Source organism: Podarcis erhardii, assembly GCF_964252035.2.
Source record: "Podarcis erhardii genome assembly, chromosome: 2".
NCBI lineage: Eukaryota > Metazoa > Chordata > Lepidosauria > Squamata > Lacertidae > Podarcis > Podarcis erhardii.
The window spans coordinates 87,135,612-87,150,795 of NC_138498.1; the positions used below are offsets into that span (position 1 = coordinate 87,135,612).

The following is a 15,184-nucleotide window of genomic DNA, read 5'->3' on the forward strand; positions in this document are numbered from 1 at the left end:
ATAATTTTTCCTGTTGTTCAGTGCTATAATATGCTGACATTGGCACTGAATGAAAATCATAATTAATTTTCATTTGGGTTTTTGCATCTTCCTAATCACGGTGGTCCCAGCTCCTTAAAACAGGTGACAGACATGCATCTCCTGCTCTCTTCTTATGCTCCCTGTAGTTTTCCTCTTTACTACGCTGCTCCCAGAAGGGCAACACAATAACAGAAGATCAAACAAATACAAAGCAGGTTGTAAATCTTTCAGAATGTAGTGAGTCTTTCTTGAATCAAGAGAGAAAGGGATTCACGAACCATGAATAGAACTCCTGTTCCTAGTCACTCAATAGCTCCAGTACCCTTAATAATTTCATCTTTTTTATTTCTGCCAGATTAACATGTCATTTGCATTCAGAGCTTGGCCACCTAGAAATCACTGTGATTGCGCTTTCTGCGCTTTGGATGGAGTATTGGGGTCCTTCCATATGTGCCAATGCAGGCCTTGGTTATCCCCTTGCAGAATTGCAGCAGGCTCAGTTTTTGTACTGAGGAGGTGGTGGAATCACATTTCCCATGGGAAGCTAACAGTAGTTATCCTCCCCTAGGGAATGAAGTTGAGCTGCTTTACCCTCTTTTCCAACTCTTAGGATTCTTCATGCATTCGCTAACTATGTGGCAAATCACCTTTATAGAAACTGCACTGAGCTTTTAAGTGTTTCATCATCCGCAAGATCCTGAGCTGCAGCGCTGTGCAGCTCCACAGCACGTTCTGCACGTTTAGCGCTGGAGACCTGTAGGGCGCCACAGCTGCTCTTAATCAAAAGGAGCTGATTTCCATATTAAGGAATTACCTGTAGGGCTTGTGATGGACCTTTCCTGCCTCCTAATAGTCAGTCTATTAATTATACAAGAGTTTATTTCCAATTATGCAGCCAATGAAATGGTTAATCAAGTCCCCTTTGATGGATGCTTTGACATTTAATTGGAAAGAGAAATCCACCTTGCACTCACAACAAACTTAGCCACTATAATGGGATTTCTGATGGGTTTGCATTTTAATCATCTGTTCTTTATCTGGCAGCGCAATTTAAAGGGCGTGGGACTTGGTTCAATGGACTCCTGATGATGGGCACCTCTCTCTCCTTTTTGTAGAAAAATCCCACCATTCCCTCACTATCTCAGACCCTTTCCTGCCAAATCCCATCCTCCCCCCCTCAGAATCCAAAGCCCTGTTCACAACATCCCTGATGATCTCTCAGTTCATATAGTCTTGAGTGCCTGAAGATGCAGAGTTTTTCAAGATTTCCTGGATTACATCCAAAGAGTGATCTAGTGATTCTCATCTGATTGTGAGAACAGAACTAGAAAGTGGACTAGGTTTAATTATTCCATAATTAAAGATGCCAATTTCATAAATGTCCTCAGTGTTTCCTTGTCCCCAGGACCATCAGAAAAGTCCCAGATCATGCCATTGCGGGAGAGTTCTCCTATTCTCTGAATTAAGAAGGGCTGAGCAACCTGTGGCCCTCCAGATATTACTGGACTACCAGGTTTCTGCAGGGGGAAGTATTGGGCCACCTGTCATTATCCCTTGCTCTAGTTGCCGGACGCCATGTGTGTGGGGAGTCCTAGCAGATCTGCAAAAGTATTTTTGTAGATCTGCTGCTAGCCAGACTCCATATATGCTTCCTGGAAGGAAGATAGATGGGCAATTAAGCATTGCCTTCAATGTGCCCTCTGACTCTTTTGTCTCACGTGGGAGCGGGAGGAAAAAGACAGCCACTTCAGCTCACTAGCCAAGCTAGACAGCCGCAACCCTGTTGCAGGATGATTGGGGATAGTGTGTGGCAGGCTGCAACCCTGGCAGTATGGTGATTGCTCCTCCTTGCTCAGCCGCTAGAATGGGGCAACACACTTGCGGATGCACTGTTGAGTAGCTGCCATATCAAGAGAATGGCCGTCCCATATTTCTTCATCCTTAAAAGGTTTGTTTTTTTTGAGTGTTTGGTGGGGAATCTCTCCTGGCTTTTCTTTCTAGACTACCACTGGTGTGAAGCATGTTTCAAATTACCCCAGAGTCTTCCTTTACTAATGATTTCATCTACACGTCTTTCCCTTTGCCAGATTTTAGCTGCTTTAGAGAAGGACGAACAGGCCCGAAGGCAACGGCTGCGGAGTAAGTTGGAGCAGGCAATTGACACAATGGCCCTAAGTAGCTGAAAAGGTCGAGATGGTGCTGCAGACTTCCCTGGCAGTGGACTCTTAAGGGAGAGAGAGCGCGGCAAGTGAGTCGCGGCAGCAAGAAAGCAATCAAGGAATACATTGGGGCCTGGCACCAAACAATGCACAGAATCTGCTGCGTCTCAGAACACTTTACACACAACGAACAGCAAAACAACAGCAATGTAAGACCGCCGTTCTCAAAAGCAAACGGAGCCTATCTTAAAGACCTTTTGGAAGGAGCGACGTAGCAAAGAACCTGAAGGACCCTAGGAGATGTGCAAGGAGGGCCAGTGAGACAAATCCCTGCTCAGCTGCCACTGCCTCCCTTTCTCCGGCTCCCACCAAGGCCTGCTCCAGATTTGGCGACGGAAGGTTGGGGACTGCACTAACGTCTAGGACAACCTTTTTACATTATGGTTTTTCCCCCCCATGGCAGGCAGTTTGGTATGCTTATAATTCCCTGCCCCTTCTCCCTGTACTTCCTTCCTTTCCCGCCTTGCCTGGACAGCTCCACTCTCTACCTTCTCTTCCATACTCTCTGGCCTTCTTCCTCTAGTGTTAACTGCTATATTTGCACAATTTCCACAAGCTAGGTTTTGTTTTTGTTTTGTTTTTGAAAAAGATTTAAAATATATGAGTGTGGGGAGGTTCTAAATTTTAAACAAAACATTGCAGGATATTTTTTTGTTTGTTTGTTTCAACAAAAAGAAAGGAGCATTGCTTGCTTGGGATAGAAGTAGGGGTGCGTGGAGTCCAAGAGAAGAGCCCCTCAATCTTTGATTCTTCCTACACTTTGTCCTGTGCCATATTTTATTTTAATAACATTTAGCACAGGCCAAATTGATGCTCTTGTTTTGAATGCTGCTTACGCGGGTGCCGAAAGTTTAAGGTACCCAGAGGGCAAAGAACTTGCAAAAGGGAGGGTGGGCCATGCATGGCAAACCCCTGCAAAGAGATCTTTCCACCTGTTTGTGGTGAATTACTTTGTGGAAAGTGGCACACTTTTGAGAAAAGTCCCTGCTTTGCCTTTTTATAGATTAAGACAGGGCTAGCTGTTTTTAAGCAGAGTTTAGCAACTTTCAAAAGTTCTCATTGCCCCACCCGCCCCAGAGTAGCCCGCCCCCAGCTGCCCTCATCTGTACATTTCCCACTCTTGGGGCATTTAGACAGAGGGGTACTGCCACATATTGCCACTGCATAGGCACAGTGAATGGGGGTGGCTGTTTGAACCAACTCTCAGTATTTCCCTCTTCCGTTGTAGAGGAAAGGCATCTTAGTAACAGATGCAGTCAGACTTGGTAGGGTCTGGGTCATGCAGGAAGCTATGAGTAGATGCTTCTTCTGTGTTGTCTCCATTTCTGGCAGACCATGGCAACACTGGGCCTATTCAGAGAAATCATGAGGTCAGACTTCATGCTAAGAGATGAGGAACATGGAGCTGCAGTTTAGCACTGACAGAAACATTAAATATAAGTGGGGTGCCCCTTTAGTTTTTTCAGATGTGTAAGTGTGTACACACACCATTTTAGAATATTTTATTTATTCCTCATCCCAATTTCTTCAGCAAAATGCAGAGCTTCTCTTTTTGTTTTGGTAGCAATGAAGACCCAAACTCCCAACAGTCTTGTAATTCCCCTCTGTTGGGATAAGCAGCTTCACCAGTGGATTTGGTTTTGGCTAGGACAATTAGAAGAGGGTGAGAGAGTGCAGATAAGAAATGAGTTTTGTGGAATTGTAGAGTTGGAAGGGACTCCAAGTGCACTTCATTATTACTTAATTATTACATTATTACTTTTGTGCAGGAATCGTTAGATTATGTGTGATAGTTTCCATAGCTTGCTTTGGCTATGGACTGCTCCAGAGAGCAGGGAATAATGATCTTAGTGGGGAGAGCAGAGCATCATTCATTCCAATCTGATGTTAGCATTATGAGAGGGGGAATTCCTGCAACTGAGTTCTGCTTCTATTCTCTGCTACTTGGTTCAACCCAAAGTCTGACTCCTCTTTCCTCTATGCACCTGGTTGGCTTTGGGCTTCTCCTGGTTAGCAAACTGCATAAGAAGACCCAGGTGCCATTAGTTACAACCACGTTGCCCAGATTGTGACCAGGTATTTCCAGTCCAATTCAAGGCAAAGGATCCTGTGTTGCTGCCATGGTGTTTCCCAAGACATCCAGCACTGTTTGGAGGAGATGTTGTATGTATGTATGTTATATGTACCTTCGTTTTGTGTCTGCTCACTCCTTGAGAGTCAGAAGGTGTCCTCATTTTCAAACTCCCGTCCCTGGAATTCAGTAGCTCCATCTTTGAAATGTGAATTATGTGCTATCGGAAAGGAGCATTTTACGTATTAGTTAGGTTTGCAAATTTAGGAGGCAACTGTTTATTCTGCATCCCACCACCCCTGCATTATTCTCATTCTACATCTAAAGAGCAATGAAGCTATGTGAGAGTAGGCAAGAGAGACAGTCCCTAGTTGAACTAGGGTTTGGGTCTATGGCCTACAAAGTGCATGTTGGCACTCCATAATTTTAATTTCACACTGGCCTGGATGTCTTGTACCAAAGGGCAGTTAATCAATTCACTGAAATAAATTTTTTTTAAAAAAATAATAAAATAATCCTGCACACTGAGCAAAGCATTTCTGAAGGTCCTGAAATGCCCATTGGGTCTGAGTTTTCTGGTCCAACCCTAACAAAGAACCAATACATCCCATATCCAGCCTAAACCACAGTATGTGAGAGAAACAAGCTCCTGAACTCTTGCTAAAATCTGTTTCCCTTTGCTCCTCTCTTTTTCATTATCTCTACATCATTCCATTCACTGTTCTGACCCTAAGAATTTTAATCCCCTTGATTCAGTTCCTGACAAATGTAATGCCTTTAATTATCATTGAACATTTACAAGTGTGATGAAGCCACTGCCCTAATTCAACTCAGGTGACCAAACCCACCAAATTTTCAGCCTTCACCCACCCACCCAGTACCAATAAACTCAGTTGCTATCTCAAGTCTAGGTTGAAGTTGAGAGAGAGGCTATTGCAGAACATACCAAGCCTGATCCTACCCATTCCCTGAGAGTGCAAATAAGGGGAGGAGAGGGGATGTAATGAAGTTTTTAATTAAAATTTAAAATGTGTGTGTGTGCGTGTATATATATATATGTTGTTACAATCTAATTCTTGTGCCCCAGTGGGGCACTGTATAGTTAACAGAAAGAGCTCAAACCAGTATCACATACGGTTTTTACACAACCAGTGGAAAATACCAAATGGATAAAATTTCAAACATTTCTCATCAAGCAGAACAATCATTTGAAGCCTATATACATCTCAGATTGCTTTGTAATTTTGTTTTTATCCTTTTTAATTATTTTTAATTAAAGAGGAGGAAGAGAAGAAGACAAGATGACAATAAAAATATAATGGAAAAACACCTAGGGATTCCCGAGATCTCTGGATCCATAGGACCTGTGGGCTGTTGCATGACTGTGCTAGAGTTTAGTCTGAGTTGAACTTTTTTTAAAAGAAAAAAAATGCAAGTGTTGAATACTAGAGGTTTGTTTAGACCTTTTTATTTTTGAAATTTTAGAATTAATTTGCCACTTCTTGTATAAGAAAAAAAAAAAGAATTAACTGTTTATTTCTGGAAAAAAATGGTACTCCGAAGCCTTAAAGGACAGCTAAGTGTTTCTACACACAAAATATACTGTAATATTTTACAGGTTCCCCTCCTTGGACTTCGTTTCAAGTGTACTTGGAAGCATAAATCATTACATGATTGACACTTAAAAGAGATAGAGGCTCGATCTTTCGGCTTGATGTAAGTCAGCACCATTTTATGGAAAACTAAAGTGCCATCCTGACTTTTTAGAAGCAAATGACAAAATCCCCCTCTGTTGATTGCATAGAGAGCAAACGTTTGACTGGAAAATGCCATATACCATTCCTCTAGAGCCACTCACTTATCTTATCCAGGTATCTCAGCAATAACATATTGGGAGACTTCACTATAAAAATAGTATTCAGTGGGTTACCTCAAGTGAACAACTTTTATCTTTTCCGATAAAAACTCAACAAAGTGCATTAGAAGTTGGCTTAATTTGAAGGGCCTGCAGAATGCAAGTTGGTTTGTTCAGTCTTCAGGACTGGCCTTTAGAAAGACCTAGCTAATTGCATCCTATCTTCCCAGTTCCTAGCCTTCAGTGAACCAAGTCATCTCCATGTGGGCCATGGCAGCAGGGGGGTGGGGGGAAGAGTTCTTAGCCTAGTAGCGCTTAGCAGAATCGTAGCTATTTAACTTGCCACTAGGGATGTTTGTGGAGTGGAGGAATACTTTCCCTGTGTCCAGACTCTCTGCACAGTGGACAGACCACCAGCTGAAATAACTGGAAAGCAACAGCTAAATCAGCTCCCGTGCAAATACTTCAGGTTGATACAGTTTGTGATTCAGTCTGTCAGGCTGCAAGCTTTCTGGACAGTTCGTATTTAATCTTTTGTACAGAATCCCAGTGGAATCCCAGCAGCAGCAGCAGCAGCATAAGGGGCACACAGGCAAGCAGCAAGATGGCAAGGCTCAGTGCTTTTTTCCCTGGGGGTATTCAAGGGTATACTGGCACCTCCCCCCCCCTAAAAGTAAAGCACTTCTTAAAAGTGTGGCACTTACTTTAACAACTTCATGGTGAGCACACCACGCAGAGTTGGGCTTCCTTTGTCTCTGGCACTGCCTTCGCCAGTAACAATTCTGCCACAGAAACCAAGCCAGTGACTTTGCAGACAGTGCCTGGGGCAGAAGAGAAACTCAGTGGCTTCTCCCCAAGGCGGTGAGCAGAGACAAAGCAGATAGCAGACAAGCAGACAAGCAGCGAGTCCTAATTTTCATCTTCTTTCTCACCCAAGTACCTGCAATTCCACTGAAATCAACAGGAATTTTTTTATTTTTTTGTCAGCAGACACTCGTCCACTGTGTTAAAAAGATTTACAATCTGGCTCACACCTAGAGGATCTTTTTTCTTTCTTTCTTGGGCAGTTTTTAATCTTAGCTGCTTCCATATTAGCCACTTTCTCTGGAATCTCCTTCCTTTGTTCATTTGCTCGTTATGGAACATTCAGACAGCATCGTTCTTAAATCACTGACTGCATTCCAGTCTTTCCTGTCTTGCCCTGTCCATCCGTCCCCCCCTCAATACTGATTCACGGCATAAATTTGGGTAATGAAATGCAATTGGATCACCAGCCTGTACTGCAGGGCTGGGCAAAATGTTGTTGGGAGTTCCTGTGCCCTTAATTTAAGTTTTATCTTGTTTGCAGATCTTGCCCATTTTATATCTTTCTCTTGATCATGACTGGAGCGTTAGTGATGAATAATTGCTTAATTGCCTCTTATCTATCTATCTATCTATCTATTCATTGGGGGGGGGGATAATAGTGACTTCCTCTCATTTTCCTTCCCATAGAATCACATACACAATTGAAATTGGGGCAGTTAATAAACCATTAATCACTAATTTTCCTATCTGAATTCATCCAGAAGCAATAAAGCAGGCAAAAATAAAACTCTTAATTAATGTTGCTGTGACCCTTTGCTAAATAGGCTTTACATAGGAACAAACATTAAGGGAGGATGGGGGGATGTGCACAGAAAGACATTGACAGATAACGTTAACACTAACCTCTTGTTTTAGTTCAGCTTCCAGCTAAATGCAGTGCCTGAGCAGTGCTAAAGGGTTGTAGCATGGAAGCAAACCCATATGTTACTCTTCATTGGGTTGTACACATCCGCATCTATCCATGCAAAGACACATCTGGGGACTTCAGTGGCAATGTCAAATCTCCTGACGTTTCCGACTTCTGCAGGACTTTGAATATGATGTGCAATCATGCCATTGGTACTAAACTCTTTTGCTATGCATTTTGATGCTCAGACGATTACCTGAAAAGCAAAACCTATAAGCCATTAACACTTTGGGAGAGGGGAGCATAACTTCTCTTATGTTCACTAATTATTGATCTGGCATGAGTTGCAGCAGAAAAAGAAATTCTTCAAAAACAAAAGGGCAGGGATATAAAGCGGTAAGGCGGTTACAGGGAAGAGGCCTGGCTGATTTGGAACAATCTCTCAACCGGATATATTTTTGTTATAGCTGTATTGGCATAGGGCCAGCTGAATAGGTTGACATTTTCTGCTTTGCCGTAGTGACATTCGTGTGGCAAAGGATTTCTAAGAGCAATTGCAGTCAGGAGCAGGTGACTTATTTTTTTCTTTAAAAAAAAAAAGGTTTGCCACCTTTATAGCTTCATAATTTTCTCTGGTTTTCATCCAAGCATCACCAATCCATTCCCACGAACATTATGTGAGATCCCTTCCCCACAATGCCACTATTCAATGTATTAGTTACTTCTAAATAAGGTCTCCATGACTCATAGAAACGTAGAGTTGGATCATCTAGTTCTAGTTCAACCTCCACAATGCAGGAATCTCAACTAAAGCATCCATGACAGATGGCCATTCAACCTCTCCTTAAAAACCTCCAATGAAGGAGAGTCCACCACCTTCCAAGGGAGTCAGATCCACTGTCAAACAGCTCTTGCCATCAGAAAGTTTTTCCGTTATGTTTAGTTGGAATCTCCTTTCTTGTCCTACCCTCCAGAGCAGGAGAAAACAAACTTACTCCATCTTCCATGTGACAGCCATTTAGATATTTGAGGATGGCTATCATATTTCCTCTCAATCTCTTTTCTAGGCTAAAGATGCATAGCTCCCTCAACCATTCCTCTAAGACTTAGCTTCCAGACCCTTGATCATCTTGGTCAGCCTCCTCTGCACACATTCCAGCTTGTCAGAATCCTTAAACTGTGGTGCCCAGAGCTTGACACAGTACTCCAGGTGTGGTCTGGCCAAGGCAGAACAAAGCAGTACTATTACTTCCCTTGATCTGAACACAATACTTTTGTTGATGCAGCCTAGACTAGCATTAGCTTTTTTTGCTGCTGCATCACACTGTGGACTCATAGAATCACAGAATCATGGAACTGTAGAGTTGGAAGCATGTTAAACTTGTCCTCTATTAAGACCCCTAGATCCTTTTCACGTGTACTACTGGCAAGCCAGGTGTTCCTCATCTTATGTTTGTGCAGCTGGTTCTTCCTACCTAAGTGTAGAACCTTACATGTTGTTAGTTTGGGCCTGGTTCTCTTAATCTGTTAAAGTCATTTTGAATCCCGATTCTGTCTTCTGTGGCATTAGCTACTTGTCCCAGTTTTGTGTCATGTGCAAATTTGATGAGTATCCCCTAAATCATGGGTAGGCAAACTAAGGTCCAATTGCCTTCTGGATCAGGCCCAATTGCCTTCTGGATCCGGCCCGCAGACGGTCCAGGAATCGCCGCGTAGATCGGCAGCACACATGTTCTTTGCCTCCCTCTCCCTCACATGGCAGCGGCGGCGGCACCTCCTCCCTCCCTCCTCCTGGCTTCTCCCCGCCCTGCATAGAGGAGGCTGGGCTTTGTTGGTGCCAGCAGCAGCAGTGCTCAAGCGGCCACCATTTTAAGCAGCCCCTCTCCAGAGCCCTTTCGCGCACTGTTCATCGTCCCTCCACCGCCGCCAGCCCCTGCCACTTGCAAGACACAGGTAAGCAATCACAGGGGCTCATGGTGCTCTTGCATTATTCCCCCCCCAAAATATAGTCCGCCCCCCCCCCACAAGGTCTAAAGGACAGTGGACCGGCCCCCTGCTGAAAAAGTTTGCGGACCCCTGCCATAACTTCTTTCATCGAAGTCATTTATAAAGAACTCTGTGGCACCTCATGTCAGTCTTTTCCAGGTTGATTAGGAACTATTAGTAAGCACTCTTTGAGTTGGGTCAGTCAACCAGCTACAAATCCACCTAACAGCTACCTCATCCAACCCACATGTTACCAGCTTCCCCACAAGAATACTTTTTAAATATTCCCTGAGAAAAGGTGCATGTGAAACGTACCTTCTCTTTTTCAGGTGCTACTTTCACTTTCCTCTATCCATTGTTAAAAATGCTTAATCATGCAACCCCTGCTCCGTCAGCCCCCTACCACTGTCACCCTGTGCCCTCAAACACTGGTGCTATCTGAAGACAGGATACGCTAGGAATAGGGACTGAAGGACCACGTCAGCTATTGAAGGCTTAGCTTTAGAGGGTATCTCAATGGAAATGTCAAATAATCTGGTTCCAAAAATACACAGCTCTTCGGAGAAAATGGTTTCAGCCAGCTAATAAGAAAGTGTCTGGTGTTTTCTTTATTTCTTTAAACTCTATGTTAGTGACATCCCCAGTTCCTTGGACTCTTAACAGTTTAGGGATAGTCTAATGAAAGGGCTGGTGCATTCGTCAGGATGGTGAGCAAGACCTGCCCCTGCCCCACCCCCATTGCAGCTTTTTTTAATGGAGCACTATTAATTTCCGCCCTGGGAAATGTGTTTAAAACACATACAAGCCTTGTAAGGCCTGCCACTCTCTCTTCTTTCAAAGGAATGTCAAGTCCACAGTTAGCTGTCCTTTAAGTAAAGGGGAAGGGGGTTGGCATGGGAGGGGTGGAGCAGAGAAAACAATAAGAAACAAAGAATTTTAATAGTAAAATAAAAAATAAAAATAAAATGATGAAAACTTTATGTGATTGTTTCAGACTTGAAGCAACTGTGCCAGTGTGGCAGGTCGGCATCCTTTGATTGTGTAAATATCCTGCTATTTCCTATTTTAATGTTCTTCAGATTTAGTACTTGTAAATAAACACGCGCATCAAGGAGAGATTAAACATTTTTGCTATATAACTTGTCTTGTCTGACTTTGTGAGTTCCAGGTTTGGTGCAGAGGGAGGGGGGGGAGATGGAAATACAAGGGGCAGCTGTGCATTGCTGTGCATGCTTCTACAGCCCTGCTTGGACTTGACCACAACCCATCTTACCCCCCTGCCCCGTTCCATCACTTTATGTGAGCTTCAGCACTAGATTTCTGCACCTTCACCACATACTATATTCAGCATCATGGGCCACCTTTTCAGCTGTGCTTGGCTCCCATGTATGTAGAATGTCTTAACCACCCAGTGGCCCAGCAGGAGCTGGGGTTATTGCTTTCCTGAGTTTCCTAGCACAGAAACTAAACCATCTCCCACCTTATGCTGCCCTCCTTGAGAAGTGACAGCCTTGTATTGAGGTGCCTGCAGGTGTAAGGTGTGGAAAGAAATGTGTTCCTGCAAAACTCTGGTTAAAACTATCCTATAGTTCATCTAGCTCATCTAGCTCAGTATTGTGTGAAAGCCAAACTCTTCAATTTCCTAGTAACCAGCCTAGCTCTTTTGGGTGCAGATTTGAAAGCTTTGGGCTGCCCTGCTCCAGGACTTTCAGCCACAGCCCTGTTCACTGCACTGTGGCAGCTCAAGACCTAGTGCTTGGTCACAGCGCCCCTATAGCTGGCAGAATACAGGCTGGTTGGAGTTAAGAATCTGCATAACAGGTTCTGCAGCAGCTTCATCCTTGTTCTAAAAAAAATGCTAAGGGGAACTGGCGTAAAACTGCTTTACGGCAACATAGGACTGGGTGTCTGCTGGTTTCCCCAGCACTGGCTGTGAGCACGCTCCAGTGTTTGAGAGCTCCTTCAAGTGCTGAGCTAGATGAGCCTTCTTAACTGCTGTGTCCCTTTTAAGTCCATTAAGAAGCAATCCAGAAAACGGATCTTAAATGTTGCACCTGTGCTTGGTGCTGCCATGATAATGTCACTATCACAACTCAGCCTGGACATGCTTGACCCATAATCTTGCCTGGCAAATTTAGTCCTGTGCACTGGCCTCCATTTGCTTCCTGACACTGCAGCAAGCCTTAATATCTCCCCCTCACTTATGCTCCTTGCATCATTGAGCAATGTCCTGCCTTCTCATGCTCTCCTACCGCTACAGAGCTGCTGCACATAACCCAAGCTGGATGTTGAGAGGATGGGTTGGTCAAAACAAGCAAAGTAAGGATGGCAGCTCTTAAACATGAAAAAGCAATATGGGCTATTGGGACGGGAGAAGTGGCGCCAATTGAGAGATGTGGATGTTGCATCTTCGACTACCATATTGCATAAACTTTGGAGATGGTGACATAGACATCTACCCTACATCCAATGTGCAAAGGCCACTGTGCTCCTTTTTTATTCTTTTGCCATAGCAATCCTTATTCCCATTTTACAGATTATGGAATTGAGGCAAATGAGTAAATATTGGCCCCTTTACTCTGGCCACTTAGCTACACATTTTTTTTAGTACATTGTCAAGTACGTGCCCCACTGGGGCTATTCTCAGGTTCCTATGAATTTGTAAAATGAGGCTAATGCTGCCCAGGCCTCATGAGACTCCTGTCTGTTTGGTGGCAGTAAGGAATGCAATTGACCACTTAACTAGGGAAGTGAGGGGGACATGAAATAATTTGATCAACCCCATATAGCATGTGTAAAGTAAAGTAAAGCATACACCTAAACATTTTGTGAACCTTTGTACTTTTGTCCTTTGCCTGTATTTCTTTTTCCCAATTTGAACTATAAAATGGTGATTTTCTTGAGTCAAAATGAGAGTACCCCTAAACATTTTTTAAAGAAAAAAAAGCATTATGTAAAGCCAAAGCTCATGACTTCTTCCTCTAAACAGAAATGACTTTCTGTGAACATAATAGCAACTGAGGAAAGTCTTGGGAGTGCAGAAGAGTTGGGCCATAAAGATGCTTCCATCTTCTACAGTAACATATAACCAATCAACACTATGTAACTAGGGAGAGAGGCCTGCTTTGGCCCAGATATAGTGGGGGCATTAGAGAGTGGCCAGGTGTGTTACTTCAATTTATACCCAACCCAGGTGCTAGATAATGGAAAGGCCTGATGAGAAAGGATGTACTTTTAGACCAAGACCTGATAGTGACAGGTAATCCCTGAGTAGAAACAAATTATCTCTGGTGATTGCCTTAGCAAAAAGCCTGCAAGCACACATTCTCTTTCCCTCTCCTCAAGGCCAACATCGAAATTCACCCCCGCAACCACCTCTCTCCTTCTATTGCTCGTCATTGTTGTGGCACCCCCTGTGCCACCTTCTCGGCTCAGCAACTGGTGTGGGCAAACTAGTCACACACCCCTAAATCTGCCTTTGTATTGAGAAACTCGTTAACCATGTGACAGCTGTTAGTCTATAGTAGGAGGAGCCAAATGTCCTCTCCAATTATTGGACAACTCCCTTCAGCTCCTGCCAGCTTGGTCCAATGATCAGGGATGACAGGAGCTGTAGTACAGCAACATCTGTAGGGCATCGTGTTGATGGTCCCTGCAGTACAGAGTGCAAGGTGAGGGGGGCGGGTCTTGCCTTACATATGCATAAGAGAAGCGACCAAGGCACCTAGTGCAGAAGCTTTCAACCTTTTGGGGTCCACAGCTCCCTTGACAAACTACATTCTTTCTGTGGCACCCCTGTGGGGCTCTGGAGCCCAGTTATGTCAGCCCCTGCCTGCAGAGCTGGCAGCCTCTCACCCTTTTTCAAACACCCTCCCTTGTGGAGGGTTCCCTCAGCCTCCTCTATGCTTCCCTCTCCTTGGGAGTCCTCTGGGCAGCCGCAGCTGCCGCCCCAGTCTCTGAGCTGCTTCTCCTGCCCCAAAGAGAGGTGCCTCCTCACACTGCCCCATGGGGGTCTGGGAAGTACTCCCAGAGGCACTGTTCGCCTGGGGAACTTGTAGCCAGGGCTGCTGCAACAAACAGCTGTGCAAGCCTTTGGGAGGCAGAGACGTGAGAGGGCATCAGAGGAGGGAGGGAAGGAGAGAGGGACAGAGGCCAGTGTTGCCTGCAGCAGCACCCCGACCTTCGTTCAAGGCACCCCAGGGTGCCACGGCACACTGGTTGAAAACCACTGACCTAGCGTAATGATCAATGAATTCTAAACACTGTAGGTGCCAAAATCTTGTAAGTGGAATGAATTAAGGAATAAATTAAGCAAATGGATTATGCTAATATGCTCGTGTTGATTTTTAAATTTATATATTATTTATTTTACACAAACATGTCAGTCAATAAGAAGTTGTTTTGAACTGTTTATCATATGCATGTTTCTTGATCTCCATTTCACTCACCAACCTCCCTCCCCCCGCCCTGCAACCATCCTTTCAACTTTGAAATTATGAGAACAATCTTCCATAAAAGTTCCACACTATTAAGGACTTTGGAACTTGTTATGAATCTTTTATATGTTCAGCCACACACTCACATCTACTCATACTTCCACAGCCACAATAAAAGAGAAAATCAAATGAGCAAAAATGCAGTACAGAAGGAAATAATAAAGGAGAAAGTACAAGGGAAGAAAAATAATTGGGACAGGATGGGAAGGGGAAAAACAAATTCAAATTGTCCTTAATATTGCCTTCTTTTTAGGCTATGCATATGCTCACAAAACTTCTTCACACTTTCCCCTGCTATACTACTTTTCCATTCCTTAGTTTAATGTGCCACCTATTTCAGCCACCATGTCCACTGGCTTCTAACACCCAAATATCTAAAGTTTGTTTCCATGCATAATTTGTTTGCTCACTTTTTGCATGGAATCTATTTTCTTTTTTTTATTTCTGACAATAATGCACAATTTCCGCACCAGTTTTTCCAGTGTGGATAAGAAAAGTGTTATTGGAAGTTTTAAGGCAACAGTTCCTTTAATTGAAAGCTTCTTGTTTGCTGGTTCTGTTTTATTTTATTGCTTCTGGGCTAGAATGGTTAGTTGGGGTTGTTGAGCTGATGAATAGTGCGATGAACCACACTGTTATTCAGTTTCTGTTCCCATAGAGGAGGGCTCTTTGATTGTGGGGAGAATAGATTTGTGTCATGCAAACCTTATTCCCCAGGGCATTTCCCCACTCCTTTCATTTCCACAAAGAGCCTGATGGGGACAGAGGGCAGGAAGCAGGTCTGCTTTGCAAGAGTGCCAAATCGACTTTTAATTGCCCAAA

The 15,184-nt window shown here is 43.9% G+C and overlaps 1 protein-coding gene across 4 annotated transcripts in view; it reads left to right on the forward strand.

Moving 5' to 3' along the window:
- PLXNA1 (plexin A1) overlaps positions 1–11,005 on the forward strand; it is a 303,518-nt gene extending 292,513 nt beyond the window's left edge. For 3 of the 4 annotated variants that reach the window (XM_081852276.1, XM_081852277.1, XM_081852275.1), the window contains exon 32: positions 2,109–5,344. In XM_081852276.1, coding sequence (XP_081708402.1) covers positions 2,109–2,204 — 96 coding nt within the window. In that variant the 3' untranslated portion in view covers positions 2,205–5,344. Of the gene's footprint in view, positions 1–2,108 lie in introns of all 4 variants that reach the window. The other variant, XM_081852274.1, reaches the window with a different exon arrangement.
- The last annotated feature ends 4,179 nt before the right edge of the window (positions 11,006–15,184 follow it).